This window comes from Chelon labrosus (genome assembly GCF_963514085.1).
Source record: "Chelon labrosus genome assembly, chromosome: 12".
NCBI classification, from domain to species: domain Eukaryota; kingdom Metazoa; phylum Chordata; class Actinopteri; order Mugiliformes; family Mugilidae; genus Chelon; species Chelon labrosus.
In genome coordinates, this window is record NC_140345.1 from 12,083,103 (window position 1) to 12,099,677 (window position 16,575).

The following is a 16,575-nucleotide window of genomic DNA, read 5'->3' on the forward strand; positions in this document are numbered from 1 at the left end:
CAGCATGATACTGTGATAGGATGCCACCTGTGCAACAAGTCCAGTCATGAAATTTCCTTGCTACTAAATATTCCACAGTCAACAGTCAGTGGTATTATAACAAAATGGAAGCGATTGGGAACTTCAGCAACTCAGCCACGAAGTGGCAGGCCATGTAAAATGACAAAGCAGGGTCAGCGGATGCTGAGGCGCATAGTGCGCAGAGGCCCCCAATTTTCTGCAGTCAATAGCTACAGACCTCCAAACTTCATGTGGCCTTTAGATTAGCTCAAGAACAGTGCGTAGAGACCTTCATGGAATGGCCGAGCAGCTGCATCCAAGCCATACATCACCAAGTGCAATGCAAAACGTCAGATGCAGTGGTATAAAGCACGCCGCCACTGGACTCTAGAGCAGTGGAGACACGTTCTCTGGAGTGATGAATCACGCTTCTCCATCTGGCAATCTGATGGATGAATCTGGGTTTGGCGGTTGCCAGGAGAACGGTACTTGTCTGACTGCATTGTGCCAAGTGTGAAGTTTGGTGGAGGGGGGATTGTGGTGTGGGGTTGTTTTTCAGGAGCTGGGCTTGACCCCTTAGTTCCAGTGAAAGGAACTCTGAATGCTTCAGCATACCAAGATATTCTGGACAATTCCATGTTCAAAACTTTGTGGGAACAGTATGGGGATGGCCCCTTCCTGTTCCAACATGACTGCGCACCAGTGCACAAAGCAAGGTTTGTGGAAAGCTTTCCCAGAAGAGTTGAAGCTGTTATAGCTGCAAAGGGTGGGCCGACGTCATATTAAACCCTGTGGATTAAGAATGGGATGTCACTTAAGTTCATATGAGTGAAAAGGCGGATGAGCGTATACTTTTGGCAATATAGTGTATTTATTGGATTAGCACTCCACAGAAGATTTTGTTGTTGAAATGTAAAATGCCTACCGCCCTCTAGTGGTGAAATAATGTGACATTCTGCCAATGGACATGATGAATTTGCTGCAAACAATCCCTGTTCCAAAGGTTTAAATAAAATATGTAAGTATATTCATAGAAATGATGGAACACAAAGAGATACCTGCTCGGATTTCCTCTTGTGGCTTGAATTGTGGCAGACATCACACATGACAACAATCCGAGGCTTTAGGGAAAGACATGTTAAAATTTAAAAATGTAATTTAATAACTTGAGAAGACATAGGCGATTGATATAAACAGACAGGGTAAACATGTTACCTGCCTCATCATTGAATTGGCAACTTCAGCAGTGACTCAGCTCGCTAATAACCAGGTTGTTATGCAGGGCCACCAAAACAACTTGCTCAGCAATCATGAACACAAAAGCCTCCAGGTGCTGTTGAGTTTAAGTGCCGTGCTGCTTTCTGCAGTGAGGCTCCATTAAAAAGCAGGATGACTCACGTAGGCGGTAGAAATACATCATTAGTAGCCCTGATTGTGTTAGTATAGTCCGTACTAGTAACACCTGCAGCAACCATTCTCATGCAGTGTCCTCTCATTGTGCGTTCTTGAAATCCCAGTCCTCCCTGCTTGAACGCTTGATCTCCAGAACGCTCATGTATTTCTCTGCTGTGTAACTGTTAAATCCATGTGTCATCAGGTCTTCCTCCGAAGCCACTTTCAGTGTCTGGAATTAACCCTCGGTTTCCTTGTTCCTTTGCTGCAACTTCCTTTTGCCCCCGAACGTATTTGCAGCTAATAATCCTTTGCCATTCACCTCTAGACACAGCCACATGACGAAGAGCAAAGATATCCAATTAATTACACTTGCCTCTAGATATTTTAGCAGACAACCGGTCCGTTCGTACGTCTTAGGTATTGTTTTGTCTTAGCATCCTCCAGTGGTGTTTTCATTTTGTATGTCTTCAACATGAAGTCGGAGGCCTTTATTTGGCTTGTCTTAAATGTCGCTATGTGAGCAAATATGACGAAGAAAAATATTAATAAAAGAGCAGAGATGGTGTATTTTTATTCTTTACTATAAAATGTTGCTAAAACATTTGCTGTACAACCAGTATATCTCAGAAAAACAGTATAAAGAAAAAGAGTTGTAGCCAGAATCTGCTCCACTGCTTTCAGTTGGATGATTTGACTTTTCTATACATGGTTTTCTCTTGTGCTTCAGATACAATGACATGATGCTATATTGGAGTCAGTACAGTACTTCGAGAATGAACAGTAAACTCCAGTGTAACAGTGCATATCTGACTGAGGCTAGTGGAACAGAGACTAACCTGAGTGTGGGGCTGGACTTTAGCTCCCCGTACAGTGAGATAAAACAATGCTTTAAATAATTCAACCATAAAAACACATAGTGCAAATAAAAGGGGAGTGGACCCAGTGATAAGTCCACAGTTATTCATTCAGGTAACATTTCAAAATGTCCTTGGATAAAGAAAAAAAAAATTGTTCAATGATGAGTGTGTCTGGTCCAAGTCTTCTAATATGTATATCAGTTTTCATGATGAATTGTTCCAGAGAGCAGCATATTCGGATCCACACCGCTACGTAGACATCAGCTACTGCTAACTATCGTCAGGATTCATAACTGAGCTGCCCAGAGGGTCCTGCACCCCGGGAACACTGTCACCAGTCTTCTGAACCTCTTCATCATTGTCTGGCGTCCAGCTTTTCATGCCACTCGTAGACATTTCCCCTTTCAGACAGAGGAAGTATGAGTATTATTTACAAACCGCATGGTCTACTGTTTCTTTGTAACTCCTGCTTATAAAGATCACTGATAAATGTCCCACGATCTGTGTGTTTTATAGTTTCACATACAAACCAAAAACAAAAAAATCCAACAATTCTTTTAAAATAATGTGAAAACATATTTTAATTGTTACTGACACTGTCATAAAGTGAGCAACAGTATTTCTTCGCATTATATTGTAAGACATTTCTAATACACTGCCTGGCCAAAAAAAAATTCGCCACCTGGATTCCACTAAGCAAACAGGTACGAGCCTCCTATTGAATAATTACTGCGTGGGCGATTATCTTTCAGCTGACAACAAGTTATTTAACCCCAACTGATGCAATGAGTAGCTTCTCATTTCTTAAACAACTATGTCGAAAGACACATCCTGTGGTCGTGGAAAAGATGTTTGTCTGTTTGAGAAGGTTCAAATCATTGGCACGCATCAAGCAGAGAAAACATCTAAGGAGATTGTAGAAACTACTAAAATTGTGTTAAGAACTGTCCAACACATTATTAAAAACTGGAAGGATAGTGGAGAACCATTACATCAGGGTAAGAAGAGAGGCAGATGAAGTGATGCACCCATCATGCCTAGTGCCTACTGTACAAGCCTGTGGGGGCAGTGCTATGATCTGGGGTTGCTGCAGTTGCTCAGGTCTAGGTTCAGCAACATTATGTGTCCAAAGACTGAGGTCAGCTGACTACCTGAATATACTGAATGACCAGGTTATTCTATCTGGATTTTTTTCTTCCCTGATGGCACGGGCATATTCCAAGATGACAATGCCAGGATTCATGGGGCACAGATTGTGAAAGACTGGTTCAGGGAGCATGAGACATCATTTTCACACATGCATTGTCCACCACAGAGTCCAGACCTTAACCCCATTGAGAATCTTTGGGATGTGCTGGAGAAGGTTTTTGCACAGTGGTCAGACTCTCCCAGATTTACATTCACACCAAGCCCGCTCACATACTATCATTATCCAATCTGGTCAGCTGTCTAAATGCCATTAACAACTGGATGACTTAAAATTTCCTCAAACTCAATCAAGATAAGACAGAAGCTATTCTCATTTCCACCCCTAACACTCTAAAAAAACTTGAACATCTGCAGCTATCCATCCCCGGCTATTTCACTACAACCTCTGCTGAAGTTAGGAATATGGGCGTAATCCTTGATCCTACTCTCTCATTTGAGTCACATATCAAAAATATCACCAGGGTGTCTTTCTTCCACCTCAAAAGCATCTCCAAACTCCGACCCTCCCTCAACGCATCTGCAGCAGAAACTCTCATACATGCCTTCATCACATCTAGGCTTGACTACTGCAATGCTCTACTGTATGGCATCCCGGCTAAAACCCTAAACAGGCTGCAGTATGTCCAAAATTCTGCTGCAAGGCTACTCACCCGCACCAGGTCCTGGGATCACATTACTCCCATCCTCCAGCACCTGCATTGGCTTACTGTCCACTACCGCATTCAATACAAAATCCTTCTCTTAGTCTATAAATCCCTACACAATCTGGCCCCATCCTACCTATCAGATCTCCTTACCCCATACTTGCAATCCCGCACCCTCCACTCTACAGACACATGTCTTTTAGCAGTCCCCACAACGCGACTTTGCTTCATGGGTGACAGGGCCTTCAGTGTGGCAGGTCCTAAACTGTGGAATGCCCTGCCGCTTGTGATGCGCCAAAGTACATGTATGTCCACTTTTAAAACTCAATTAAAAACACATCTTTTTAGCTTAGCTTACCTGTCAGCCCCCTGATCTCTACTTGCACTGCCTCTTTTATTTTATTTTATTTTCCCTGTTTTTATCTGTCTTTTTTTCTCTACAATTGGTCTTCACTTTGTGCTCAATGTACTATTGTGTGTCTCTGAGGGTTTTATGTTTTATGTTCCTCTGCGTCTTGCCATTCTATGTACCATGTATCCTTGTATCCATGTCCACCTTATGTTATGTCCTTCCTTGCCTATACACCTAATTTGTACAGTGTCCTTGGGTACCTTGAAAGGCGCTTTTCTAAATAAAATGTATTATTATTAATATTATCATGAATACAAGATCTTGGTGAAAAATTAATACAACACGTGATGGAAATAAATCTGGTGACATTGCAGAACCTTATCAAAACAATGCCACAGCGAATGCGTGCTGTAATCAAAGCTAAAGGCGGTCCAACGAAATATTAGAGCGTGGGACCTTTTTTTTCATGGTGACTTTTTGTTTTTGGCCAGGCAGTGTATTTTTGCTTTCCTGAATTTGTGAATGAGTTTGACGCATAGAAACGGGTTAAACAGTGATAAGTGAATGTCAAATCCTTACTTGCTGTTTCCTCTGGAGGATTGTCTGTACCATAACGGAAACTCGTCTCCTTTTCAGCTGATTTCTTAAAGTTTTCCAGCTATATCAAAAACAGATCTTTAATGCAATTATCATCACCTTGATCCATGTAAAAACTTTTAAATAAGGTACGAGTGGCTTACCTCTGTGCATATGGACTCTGAAAGTCGGCTGGCGAGCGGCCCTTTATCGTCATATTGGCAGGAACTGCAGCAAAGCCAGAGCTGCGTTTATTACTGTTCTCTACTCTAACAGTAGTTTAACAAGGAGCGTGAGGAAATGTTGTTACCTTGAGCTCTGCGATAATGTCGGCTCACAGTCAATTGTGCCCTCTTGGTTCTGTAAGGGAAAAATAAAGCTGCTTTCACACACGATGAACTGAAAAGTGACGGTAAGCGACAAGAGACAAGTCTTACCTGCGGACTCTTGTTGTGGTTTTTCGAATCATGAGATCTTCCCGCTTCAATGTCTCGACTTCTAGCTTCTTTTTGGCGCTGTTTCTTTACATAATCGTACGTGCTTATGCCTTTGTAAACTGGGAAGTCAACAAGAAGGATCACGTGAGGATCAATGGCTGAAAGAGGGGAAAAGAATCAAAATGTCTTTGTTGACGGTGGCCACTCACAGAGGTAAAGGTGAAAACCCAGCAGATGACAGAGCAGCAGCAGGCACGTGATGCTCAGCATGACTGTTATGAAGGCTAATATGAGGAGACCAGCTGAGCTAGTCTGTATGGGAGCTAATGGCAAAAACACCAGCCAGGTAGTATTCCCCAGCATACCTAGAAAAAGAAGGAACAAGCGTATAAACGTCTTCAAATGGATTCAAACGTACATTATCAAAGTACTGCCTTGCATTCAGACAGAAAAACTCACTGTCAAACTGTGGTGCAGTCCGCAGGCTCAACGGATCCAAGTAATGTTGAATGAATATGAACAAGATGACAACAATGAGCAGGAAGACGCCTATTGTAGCCGAACACAGTGCCAAAAAGAAGAACCTGAGAGTGACACACAAAACCTCATGTTAATATACACTTGATTGTGAAAACACATGGTACACTAGTGAAAACTAACGCATTCTGACATTACAGTCCTGCACTAAATCTCCCTTCACGACTGCTGCAATGTTCGTTTTATGTTGAAGCAGCATCAGAAAGGTGGTGATTCAACTGTAGCATCATTTTGGAGGGTGTAGTTTGTGGTGCTGTAGCCCTCAATTTAATACTGCTATAAACCACAGCCTCCAAAATGAACACAGAGTTGAATCAATAGCTCTCTCGGTTACTTCAAACAAATGCTGAACACCATAAAATTCATGAAGCTAAGGTTTAGCGCGGGGCTGTTATATTAGAATGCATAGAGCACAAAATGAAGTGGCGAGTGAGTTCACGCAGCATGTCACATTTTGTTTACAGAGCAGTGATAAGCAAGTTTAAAAAAAAAAACATTAACAACTGTATCTTACCTGTAGTTTCTCCCTCCCACACAGGTGTTCAGCCATTTGCAATGGTGATCAAAGTCTTCCACGCACTTGTTGCAAACACCACAGTGTTTTACTTTGGGGCCACTAAGTGAAGATTTTTTTTTTTTTTTAACATCGTTACACTACAATAAACACATTTTCATCGTTGCAAAAGTACACTTGGATTAGATTAACTTGAATTAGAGGCTCCAATACGTACACTTTGACGTCACACAGATAACAGTGTAGATCGTGGATAACATGAGGCTGCTTCGATCGGTCAAACAGAGGCAGCGGACTGGAATAGCTCTGTTTGGCCCTCACGCTGGCATCTGCTGGGTCTATAGTCACAGCGGCGATATGGGCGAGAAAGTGTACAATAAACGAGATGCCCGTCAGCTGATCAACAGTCAAGGAAGACGGCACTGATGTTAGAAACATACTGCAGTATGTGATAAATAAAAAAGAAAGAAAGCTGAGAACAAGAAACGGGCGGACACAAGAGTATCTTTTGTACGAACGCCTCAAAGCATCAGCTGTTCTTATAGATGAGTGGAGCTTCAGTTAAATTAACTAGGGTGTTGACACCGTGCAAGTGTTCAACAAAAAGACCACTGATTATGTCTTTGGGGCTTAATAGAAAAAGCACAGAAGAAGAGTCACGTCCAGTGTGACTGGAGCCCATACAGACAGTCCATACAACTAAATCCTTGTACTGCCCAGCAGCAGCACAAACAAAGACACAGCAGAGACTAATTTTTACTCCATATTCAAATTTGAAAGACCCACTGCTGCTGCACAACTGACAATCAGCTCCAATAAGAGCAAGGTTTCAACTGTGTGTTAAGGATACAGTATAGGCCACGTGGTTCCACGGCAGAGGCAGAAGAGGGATATAGATCCCAAAGCTGACTACGGCGAGGTAGCTGTACACCAGCCACCCGACCACTTGGAAAGCTTGAGGGGGCCACGACCATCCGTTCACCCTGGGAGTCTTGGAGGGGACCAGCTCGTTTCTGCTGGTACCTCGCATGGGAGCTGTGCGCCTAAACCTCTGACTGAAGCAGCTCATCTGTGAAGCAAAAGAGGGGAATTAACACAGGATGTAGTACGCACAAGCGCGGCTCTGGGCAGAGTGTGGCCACATTTGTTGGGGAAATGAGTTAGGAAAATGAGCTGCTCATAACAAAGGTGACTGTTGTAGACTTAGGCTGCATTAAGGTTTAGCTATGAGAGAAACTAAAACAGCCTCGCCATTCTGGTCTAATCTGACTGGAAAATCTGCAATGAAACAAATATGAGGCACGCGTATGCATTGCAGTGTAATGGAATAAAATACAACAGCACAACAAACCTGCAGCCTGCAAAACAACCACTGATCAGGCGTAACATTATGACCACCTCCCTAATACTGTATAGGTCTTCCTTGTGCCTCCAAAACAGTTGCAACTCATCAGAGAACGAGAGCAACAGGATGTCGTTAGTGGGGGCCTTTGGGTCCTGTGGGTTGAGGGGAGGGGCCTCCCAGAGGATCATCCCACAGATACTTGATCAGTTTAGGATCTAGTGAAGTTGGAGGCCTGGTCAACAGCTTGTGCTGTTTGTTTGTTTTGTTTTGTTTTTTTAAGTTGTTCCTAAACCATTTTTTTGTGTGTGTGTGTCTGTGTCAGGCTGCATCCTGCTGGGGATGGCTGCTGCCATCAAGGAGTGTCATTGCTATGGGGTGGGGGTGTCTGGTCTGGTCTAGGTGGGTGCTACATGTTTAAGTAACATCCACATGAATGCCAGGTCCAAAGGTTTCCCAGCAGAACAATGCTTAGTCACAAGATGGTCAATCTGGTCAGTCATAATGTTATGCCTGATCAGTGGATATCTACTTAATACAATGACAGAAGTGTGTATTTTATAATACAGACAGAGGAAGATGTCTTCTCCGTTTCGAGCAATGACAAAGGCACTGTACCGAAGAACTCACAAGGGGGACACCGTCACAAAAGCCTAGAGGAAACAGCTGATCCAGAGTGAAAGAGTGCTATATCCCTTTCCTTGTATAAAGACCTTATGCTGTAATCACATGTTTTGCTTTTGGCCTTACCCTTGACTTAAAACAAACAGCTCTCCATATTGTATCACTACAAACCAGGAAAATTAATGTTTTTGTGTCTCTATGGGTTACAACTTTGGGTTGCTGTAAAGTGAATCAGTAATAAAGCTGCGTGTTTGCCTGGCAGCTAGTCTTGTGCCTCTGTTTTGCCTAACAACTAAAGCCACAAGCTCACACCAGGTTAAACGTATGCGTTAGGATTCCGCACTTTTAATCCTCAAACCCCCAATTCAGCTATTTTACGGCTCAGAATAAACGATAAAAGCAACAAGAGCCAATACAGCATTTGAACAAAGGTTTAATCAAACAAAAATGACTTACTTTTTCCGTTGAGACACCATAAAATTAAAAACAATGTGCTTCTGTTGAAACATAAAACGATAAAACGGAGATCGCCGCCGCTTAATAATATCCCATGATTAGTTTGCCAACCGGGCAAGTGCTCCAGAAAAAAAAAAAGTAAAGTTCACATTGTGGGAAAACGCAAAGCAACGAGAAAGAGTTTAAAAAGCGACAGTGGTCCTGAATAAAATGCTCCAGTGTCCTTGGGTTTGTGTCACCGGAGGGAGGACGAGAGTCAGAAGTTGAAGAATCAACTCACTCAGCAGGTCGCAGCAGCACTATGGAAACTGCCCCACTGCGCATGCGCACGTTTGACATCCTCGAGATATCCAGCTTTTTTTTTTTTTTTTTATTGCTGTCCTCCACCGACTGAATAAGTAAGAGCCCAGCCTTCATATCTGTTCTTATCAAACGCACAATTGTTGCTTTATGTTTCAGGCTTTTTAGCCCATGAGTAATATAAGCACCTCTAAAATAATCAATGTTGTGTTCCCATGAGAGCAAAAAGGAACCGCAGACACAGATGCACATAGGATACTTCTGCTTTTGTAAATAAAGCCTGTCTTTAACTGTAAGCTTTCATATCCAGTAACTTATGGTACATTGCACGCAGAATAAATGTATGCAGCTTTATTTTCACTTCCTCACATACAGAGACATTTGCAATGTGTGCTAACATTGCTCGGTTGAAAAGTGTGGACATTGCCGTCCTGCAGAAATCTGAAGACTCAGCAGTGCATCATCAGCCGGACACTCTTACAACATCCTTTAACTGCAAATGCACTATATTTGGATGAGTGCTGCTGCTAGATGGTTCCTACTTTTTTTTACTTGTGTTCCCACGACAAATATAATGCAGATGAATGGTTTCAAAAGTTTTGCTCGGTAGCTGAAATAACACACGTTCATAAATATAGGTGCACGCATTTATTTACGCAACAGTTGCACTCATACAAAATCGTACAATGACACAACAGTCTATACATTTATGTTCAGTATTCAAAACGGGTCTGAGCTTCCTGTTGCCCCCACATTGTTTAAACAGTCCGACAGTGAGTACACAGGGCTGTTAGCACCGGGATGACAAGACAGCAGTGTGTGTGGTCAGCTGTTGGATGTCTCTGGCTCCGGAGACTGCAAGAACTCGTAGGGATCATGAACCATTTCAGACTGGTCTCCAACACCCAGGTGTGACGGGCTCCCTGTGAATAAAAAGAAAATATGGTTCTTACTGTCTGCTGCTAGAGCAGTGTTAACGTTCCAAGAAAAGCAATTAAAACATCCCAGATACCTAAATGGTGCTGGTCCCTCTCTGAAGCATTAGACAGAGAAGACAGGTTGGACGAAGGTCTGGAGCCGACTCTGTCGACCTGAGCCTCCTGGAACTCCTGCAGGAGTTTGTCAGCATCGTCAAAATGCTGCTGGCCCTCGTCATTTCCCGGCTCCTTCTTCACTGTTTTACCTGATAAAGAAGGAAGTTGAGCTCACGCTAGGCAATTACATAAAAAGATGGAAAATTGACTTCTAGTTATGTTCCAACTAAAAGACACAAATCAAAGGAAGACGTGAAACTAGTAGAACTTGCACAACGATAGCCACGATGGCATTCCAGAGAACCACAGTTGAGTTATCCCACCCCATAGTATAGTAAAATATTATTACGATCAGCTTGCGCTAGATTTAGAATAGTATGACATGAGTCAGATGTCCATGAATGCGTTTGACTGCTATATATAGACTGGTTCACTTGCTCATCTTACTACCTAAATTTGGTTATGATTTGATTACTGTTATACTCGATATGTGTGTGCATCCATACAGGTTGTTAAGACAGGATAATCACCTAATGAGTTGAGCATGGAAATATCCAAAGACATATCAGGGTAGCTCTTCATTGACATGAAGTCCAGCACGGAGCTGCTCTCTCCCAGACTGCCACCATCTCCCATCTGAACAAAAGTACACAGCTTCAATTAGACGGTCAAGTCAAAGGGAACCGAGAAAATTACTTTGAGACAGCTATTAAAATAAAAACCCTTCATGGATTAAATCATACCTGCATGTCACAGATGCTGGACTTGTTTTCATCCGGTTTCAGCATTATGTTTCTTTTCTGAAATGTTTAACAAACAGTACACATAAAAATACATGAAAGCCAGACTGTTCTCGGGGTTGTCGAAACAGTCTAAAATTTGTACCTGTCGAATCTGATTGACGGCTTTAGTGTGATCGCCCGCAGTCATCTTGTCCAGGAGCCCATCGACCCAATGCTTGGTGACACTACTGCAGCCTTTGACAAACTCCTGTATGCTGAAGGGGTGAGAAAAGGTGAACAGAAAATTAACATAAAGTCCATCTGTAGCTGGAGACTGTATCACTAGAAGATGTCTACTATTACACCCTACCTCAGAGCGCACTGCACCCCTGTGTCATCTCCATAGGCTGAGTAGAGTGTGTCCATTTCATCAGATAGCAAGTCTGGAAAGACTGAGTTCTTCTGAAGGCTCTGGACGTTGTAGGCACTGCTAAGAAAAGTCACTGCACGGAGCAAGAAGAAGCAAAATCTGTTAAAGGCCATAGACTGTGCCATTTTTTAGTAATTGTCTTTCATTAAATGGGACAATCAAAATGACAAATTACTAGTAATTTAACAAAAGGGCAAATTGTGTCATACCTTTGTGTCTCCTGTCATCTTTGAAACCCAAGGTTGTTAATCCAGGCAGAAGCTTATTTGACAGAGAACTCAGGTCTACTTTATGGGTTTCCTCTTCTGCAAAAGCAGAACAAAGTTTGGTTGTTATATCCACACCGCACGTTATCCCACTGTGGTGTAGATCACGTGGGAGTTTAAGGAGATATATTTGTTCAATCGTAGCAAACCTTCTGCATCAGGATCAAGTTGATTTACAACAGTATATATTAGCGAACTGTCAGAATCTTTACGCAAATAGCCCATCTGAAAGAAAAGAACGGAGGTACCATTAAGTCAGTACAAGAAAACAAAAATGGACGCAGCCACGGGGACGTCAACCTTTGATTTGTCTGCGACTGTTTTCAAGTCTCAAGTTCATTTGGTTGTCGCCACCTTTTTTTTTTGGGAGCCGACTGAGAACCATCAAACCAGACCCCAAACACACCTCTCTTTCTAGTCCAATATCTACTTAATTATTAAATTAAAAGAACCATTAGGACACTGATCAGAAGAAATGAATTTAGCTACTGGCATCACAATGACAAATTTATTTATTCAGTATTTTATCAGAGAAGTAGATGACTTTTGGGGTCTTATCATAGCAAGAGTGTTTTTTCTTTTTGGACCACCTAGCGACCATCAGCACTATCCGCTTTGTAGACCCGATGGCTACGCATGAACTATAAAAAATAAAAATAAATATCATGTATTTGTGGGAACGTGTAAGCCGTAAACAACCTTGGAGTTTGGCATATATCTGTTGATGCGGTCCCGAGCTTCATCTGCTGAATGTTCAACCAGTGCCAGAACATGCTCCTCTGCTGTGCTGTCAGTCAAGCTGCAAGCGTTTCCCTCTGGTTCATACAGGTAACTGAAATAACAGAAAATGACAAATGTATCAGTATACTGACAGCATGCTGTGTATCATCAAAGTACTTCCCTTCTTGCCTCTCTCGCTGCATGCAATTCCTTGAACGAGTGCAAAAAAAATAAAAAAGTTCCATTTAATGTGGAAACAAACAAGCAGTACCTGATGACTTCCTTCATGTCTTTGACCGGTTGTTTCTTGGACTTCTTTGCCGATTCCACCGGGATGGGGATCGTCTCTGGAGGAGGTAAATCAGCCGTCAGGTCTTCATCTCCCAAAATGGCTGCCTGCTGGGTAAAATCCATGTCCTGCATGAATGACATGCTGCGCTTGAGAGCCAAAAGCCGCTCCTGGGCATAGAGCAGAATCAAGAGGAGCAACACTTAACTTCATCACCTTAACTGGCAATGTATAAATAAAGCTATATGGACTATAAAGGGTAGTGGAATATTTTGATCACGTAATGGACTCTAAAACTAAAGATATTTTTTGTTTTTGTACAGTGCCTTGTGAGTCTCGAAAGGCGCTTATAAATAAAATGTTTATTATTATTATTATTATTATTATTATTATTATATGTTACGCAGTTTTGGATTTTGGTCAAATATCTAATGATAATCTCAGTCTTGGTCAAATTATGATGACATTAATGACCGACTTCCTATGGAAATTGATGGGTTACAACATCCAAGTTATTTTATTTCTATGTAAAGTTCATACCTCTCAGTTGCTAAATGTGTCCGAGTGCTTTGAATATATTCCAAATATTCATTCTTTACGGAACCGTGTCATGATTTGACTGTTGGGTTACTTCCTTTCTGAAGTCTGCTGCTCTTCTCAAACTTATTCACATTCACATATTCAAGAATTCAAGTACAGTTCATGGCAACATAACAACAAAGCAAATAAATGTATTATTTATAGACCAGTCAATCTTGACTGTGAGATCTTAGCTTATTTAAAGATAAAACTAATTTGTTAAAAACAGTAACTTTTCAAGTGTAACAATACAATGCCAGTGGCTTTGTTTTTGGAGCTCTTTACCTTGCTCATCATCTTGAATCCTGTATGTAGCAGTTTCTTGGCAGCCTTGTAGTAGACTGTCTCTGGTCGGTTGTACACCATGGCATTGTCGCACATCAGTTTAAAGTCCGCCTAAAGGCAAAAAAAAATCAGTTATGAGTACTAATGTTTACATACACAGCTCGCATTGCTGCTCTTGTTTTGAATATGATGATGTTATGAAAGGTATCCTCACCTTGAATTCTGTTACTGTGTTGTATTCATTGTTTCTAATCTTGTCTTTCATGGTGCTGAAGTCCATGGGATGTTTGATAATCACTGAGTAACCAGGAGCAATTGAATCGGTTACTGGAAATGAGAAGAATCCATGGGGATCTTTTCTGGAAAGACAAATGATGATGTTTAAAATTTTGAGTGGATGTTTTCTCATCTTATCATGACAGGACACATTATCTGTCAGGTCAGGATGATCAATGCGAATTGATCTTGCTCATGCTGTGTTTTGATAAACCAGACCACGTCTTAATGTAACTTAACATTCAGTGTTTAAAGCTATGACTAATACTTCAGCTCTTATATGCCACGAATGGCCAAACGTTTCTAGAAACAACAGAATTTCCACTCCACTCTTGCTTGCTCACACCCATGCGTCATATGCGTAATATATGCACAAGTAGGCAAATGATTAAAAATACTAGGTCAACATTTATTACATTGCACAACTCATACTCATGCTCAACTCAGGACATAAACAACTATGCAAATTTTCCTATTTTTAGAGCCCTACTAGTGTTGTAGGGAAAATCCTAAAAATCAATTCTCCCCTTAGGAGAACGTATGTGCTTATCTAATTTCATGTTGATCTACCAATCATGGATGTTGTATGTAAAGATGATAAAGCTGTTCAAAATGGAAAATATTAATTTTTTCTGGAGTATGACTGGCTCTATACATACTAATCTTAGGATTCACCAGTAGTGAAAAATATCAGTTTTGGGCCCATAATCCTCTCAGACTATCATCTACAGCATCTCCCAAGTTGGTTAAACTTGTGTTTAGCAAGGGATGAGCACTATTTCTTTGCGTCGACTTTACACCAGTTCAAACCTTTCTGGAGCAGTACCGTGGCATTTAAAGAGCAGAAGACAGTCATGAAGCAAATCAGTGTTCCTCACCTTTGCAACTGCCTCAGAAAGTGTTCTAGCAGTTGTTGACGAGGAGTGCACTCATTTTCTGCAAAAAATAAATACAGCCACAAGTAAATAATTGTTACTATAAAATGTTCGCCTGCATCAATATCTGATGTTGTGCCCGCGTGCAGTCTTGCCTTGCTGTGTCCTGCAAGCTCTGACTGGCCTGTCTCCTTGCTGTTCCACTTCCACCTTCACGTTGGGGTGAAACTCCTCCACTTCAGGCTCCAACTCAAACCTCTCTTTCTTCTTTTTCTTCTCTTCTGGCTGATAATTCATACATAATGTGAATGACAAGTCAATATAATGAAGAATGTATTGGTTATGTTCCCAAGCTTCAATTAAGTTTTCTCACCTCCAACCCAATACTTAAACTTTTCGACAGTGTGAAAGGTTCAACAGGTACGCCACTACTGGCTGCAGTCGCCGCCGCTGCTGCTGCCTCCGATTCATTCTGCTCTCGCTCTCTCTTCTTCCTTTTTTCTTCCTGTGACGGAAAAGTCAATTGTCAGCTTGATGCACCGAATGAGCCATGAATTGGACAGAACCATTTAACAACTGTGAACTAACCTTCCGCCGCCTTCTCTCCTCATCATCCACATATTTGTCTTTGTCCTTTTCAGACTTCTTCTTCTTCTTTTTCTTTTTCTCCTTGTGGCGTTCTCGCTCGTGGTCTGATCTGTCATCATAGTAGCTGGAGTCGTGGCCCGAGCCAGAGAGCTCGGTCACCTCACTTCCTCCAACTTTGAGCACCAGCTTCAGGGGCTTCTCAAGAGCTTTGTCCTCATAGTCTACAAGTAACAAGTGTACATTGTAATGTAGGATCACACAGTAAGGTAAAACGTAGCAGAAGGTGACAGATGCAAGATGTAATCATTAGTATGGTCGGGAACAAGGTTTTGTCTGACAATAGACATGTTGTGTTTTTAAAATAATATCATCTAAATAACCAATACTAATAACTAAAGCTGTAAAAAAAAAACAACCAGAGTTAATAAAAGGTTTAAGTGGTGGAGGCAGATTATACATGACATTCATTTATATCATGACTAGTGACAAACTCAAAATAGGATAGGATTATAAACAAAGACAGATATAATAAGCTTTATCATTTGTCTATAGAAAATGTTTTGTTGTGTGATTGGGTTCTAATGCTATGGTACAGACCAAACCATGTTTTCAAAGGATATAAAACTCATATATAAATACATGATATAAAAAACTTAATGCCTTTACTGTAACGTACTAGAGCAGCTACGAAAACATCCAATAAAATGTGCTGTAACAAACGGATTAATACAGGGGTTTAATAGGTTACCGAGGGATGAGCAGTGCGTTGGTAGATGTCTACATTAAAGTAACACAAATCTGCTGCAGCCTCCAGCTGAGCTGTCCAGCTAAGCTAAGCTGGCTAGCCTAAAGCTAGCTAAAACAAAAGCGGCAACAAGCTAATAGTAAAAATAAGGTACCGTCAACTGTTCTCCACTCCGCTTTAGGTCTCTTGTGTTTTTTCCCCATGTCTCCGTATTTATATTCGTATTTTAATGTTTATTCCAGTTATTAATCCACTTGTCTATATCGTTATCCTGGTTGTTAACAATCTTAGCAACACAAAAGGTGTGACGCGGAAGTAATACCCCCAAACTACTGTTGTACTTCCGGTGCAACAAATCAGCGCGCTGAATTTGACCGTCGGCTTTTTGACAACACAGCGGACCGTCGGTACTTAATAGGCACCAGACATTTGGTTGCTGCAATTTATCCGTTCGACAGCGTAAATGTTGTAAGGTGGGGGTTTCAACTTTGTCCAAATAACAAACTGTTAATACGAGCTAGCT

At 41.5% G+C, this 16,575-nt stretch overlaps 2 protein-coding genes across 4 annotated transcripts; both read right to left on the reverse strand.

Annotated features, from left to right (window-relative positions):
- Positions 1-1,341: 1,341 nt before the first annotated feature.
- On the reverse strand, positions 1,342-9,135 carry zdhhc11 (zDHHC palmitoyltransferase 11). Its single transcript, XM_084556394.1, has 11 exons — positions 8,944-9,135; positions 7,372-7,590; positions 6,739-6,917; positions 6,522-6,623; positions 5,930-6,054; positions 5,680-5,835; positions 5,471-5,589; positions 5,344-5,393; positions 5,198-5,261; positions 5,037-5,115; positions 1,342-2,653 (listed from the first exon to the last, which is right to left on the reverse strand). Exons 2-11 carry the CDS (start codon positions 7,588-7,590, stop codon positions 2,523-2,525), a joined length of 1,224 nt encoding a protein of 407 aa, XP_084412520.1. The 5' UTR covers positions 8,944-9,135; the 3' UTR covers positions 1,342-2,522.
- Positions 9,136-9,663: 528 nt separating this feature from the next.
- Positions 9,664-16,370, reverse strand: brd9 (bromodomain containing 9). Of its 3 annotated transcripts, none has more exons than XM_084557729.1 (17): positions 16,207-16,370; positions 15,308-15,528; positions 15,093-15,224; positions 14,875-15,004; positions 14,723-14,780; positions 13,783-13,927; positions 13,569-13,679; positions 12,687-12,874; positions 12,395-12,527; positions 11,845-11,920; positions 11,639-11,734; positions 11,370-11,502; positions 11,163-11,274; positions 11,021-11,077; positions 10,808-10,913; positions 10,256-10,426; positions 9,664-10,166 (listed from the first exon to the last, which is right to left on the reverse strand). In XM_084557729.1, exons 1-17 carry the CDS (start codon positions 16,253-16,255, stop codon positions 10,069-10,071), a joined length of 2,016 nt encoding a protein of 671 aa, XP_084413855.1. In that variant the 5' UTR covers positions 16,256-16,370; the 3' UTR covers positions 9,664-10,068. The 3 variants fall into 3 exon arrangements, with proteins under 3 accessions (XP_084413855.1, XP_084413857.1, XP_084413856.1); XM_084557731.1 differs by having other exon boundaries at positions 9,666-10,166; positions 12,687-12,811; XM_084557730.1 differs by having other exon boundaries at positions 9,666-10,166; positions 12,687-12,814.
- Positions 16,371-16,575: the final 205 nt, after the last annotated feature.

Bases quoted from the DNA above. Each gene is read 5' to 3' on its own strand.
- zdhhc11 (XM_084556394.1), bottom strand. From the start codon at position 7,590: ATGAGCTGCTTCAGTCAGAGGTTTAGGCGCACAGCTCCCATGCGAGGT. The intron at 6,624-6,738 runs GTACGTATTGGA...ATCTTCACTTAG, and splicing joins TATCTGTGTGACGTCAAAGT to TGGCCCCAAAGTAAAACACT. The intron at 5,262-5,343 runs GTAACAACATTT...GCTTTGCTGCAG, and splicing joins ACATTATCGCAGAGCTCAAG to TTCCTGCCAATATGACGATA.
- brd9 (XM_084557729.1), bottom strand. From the start codon at position 16,255: ATGGGGAAAAAACACAAGAGACCTAAAGCGGAGTGGAGAACAGTTGAC. The intron at 15,529-16,206 runs GTACCTTATTTT...TGTTACTTGTAG, and splicing joins GGAGTGGAGAACAGTTGACG to ACTATGAGGACAAAGCTCTT. The intron at 13,680-13,782 runs GTGAGGATACCT...TTTTGCCTTTAG, and splicing joins ACACAGTAACAGAATTCAAG to GCGGACTTTAAACTGATGTG.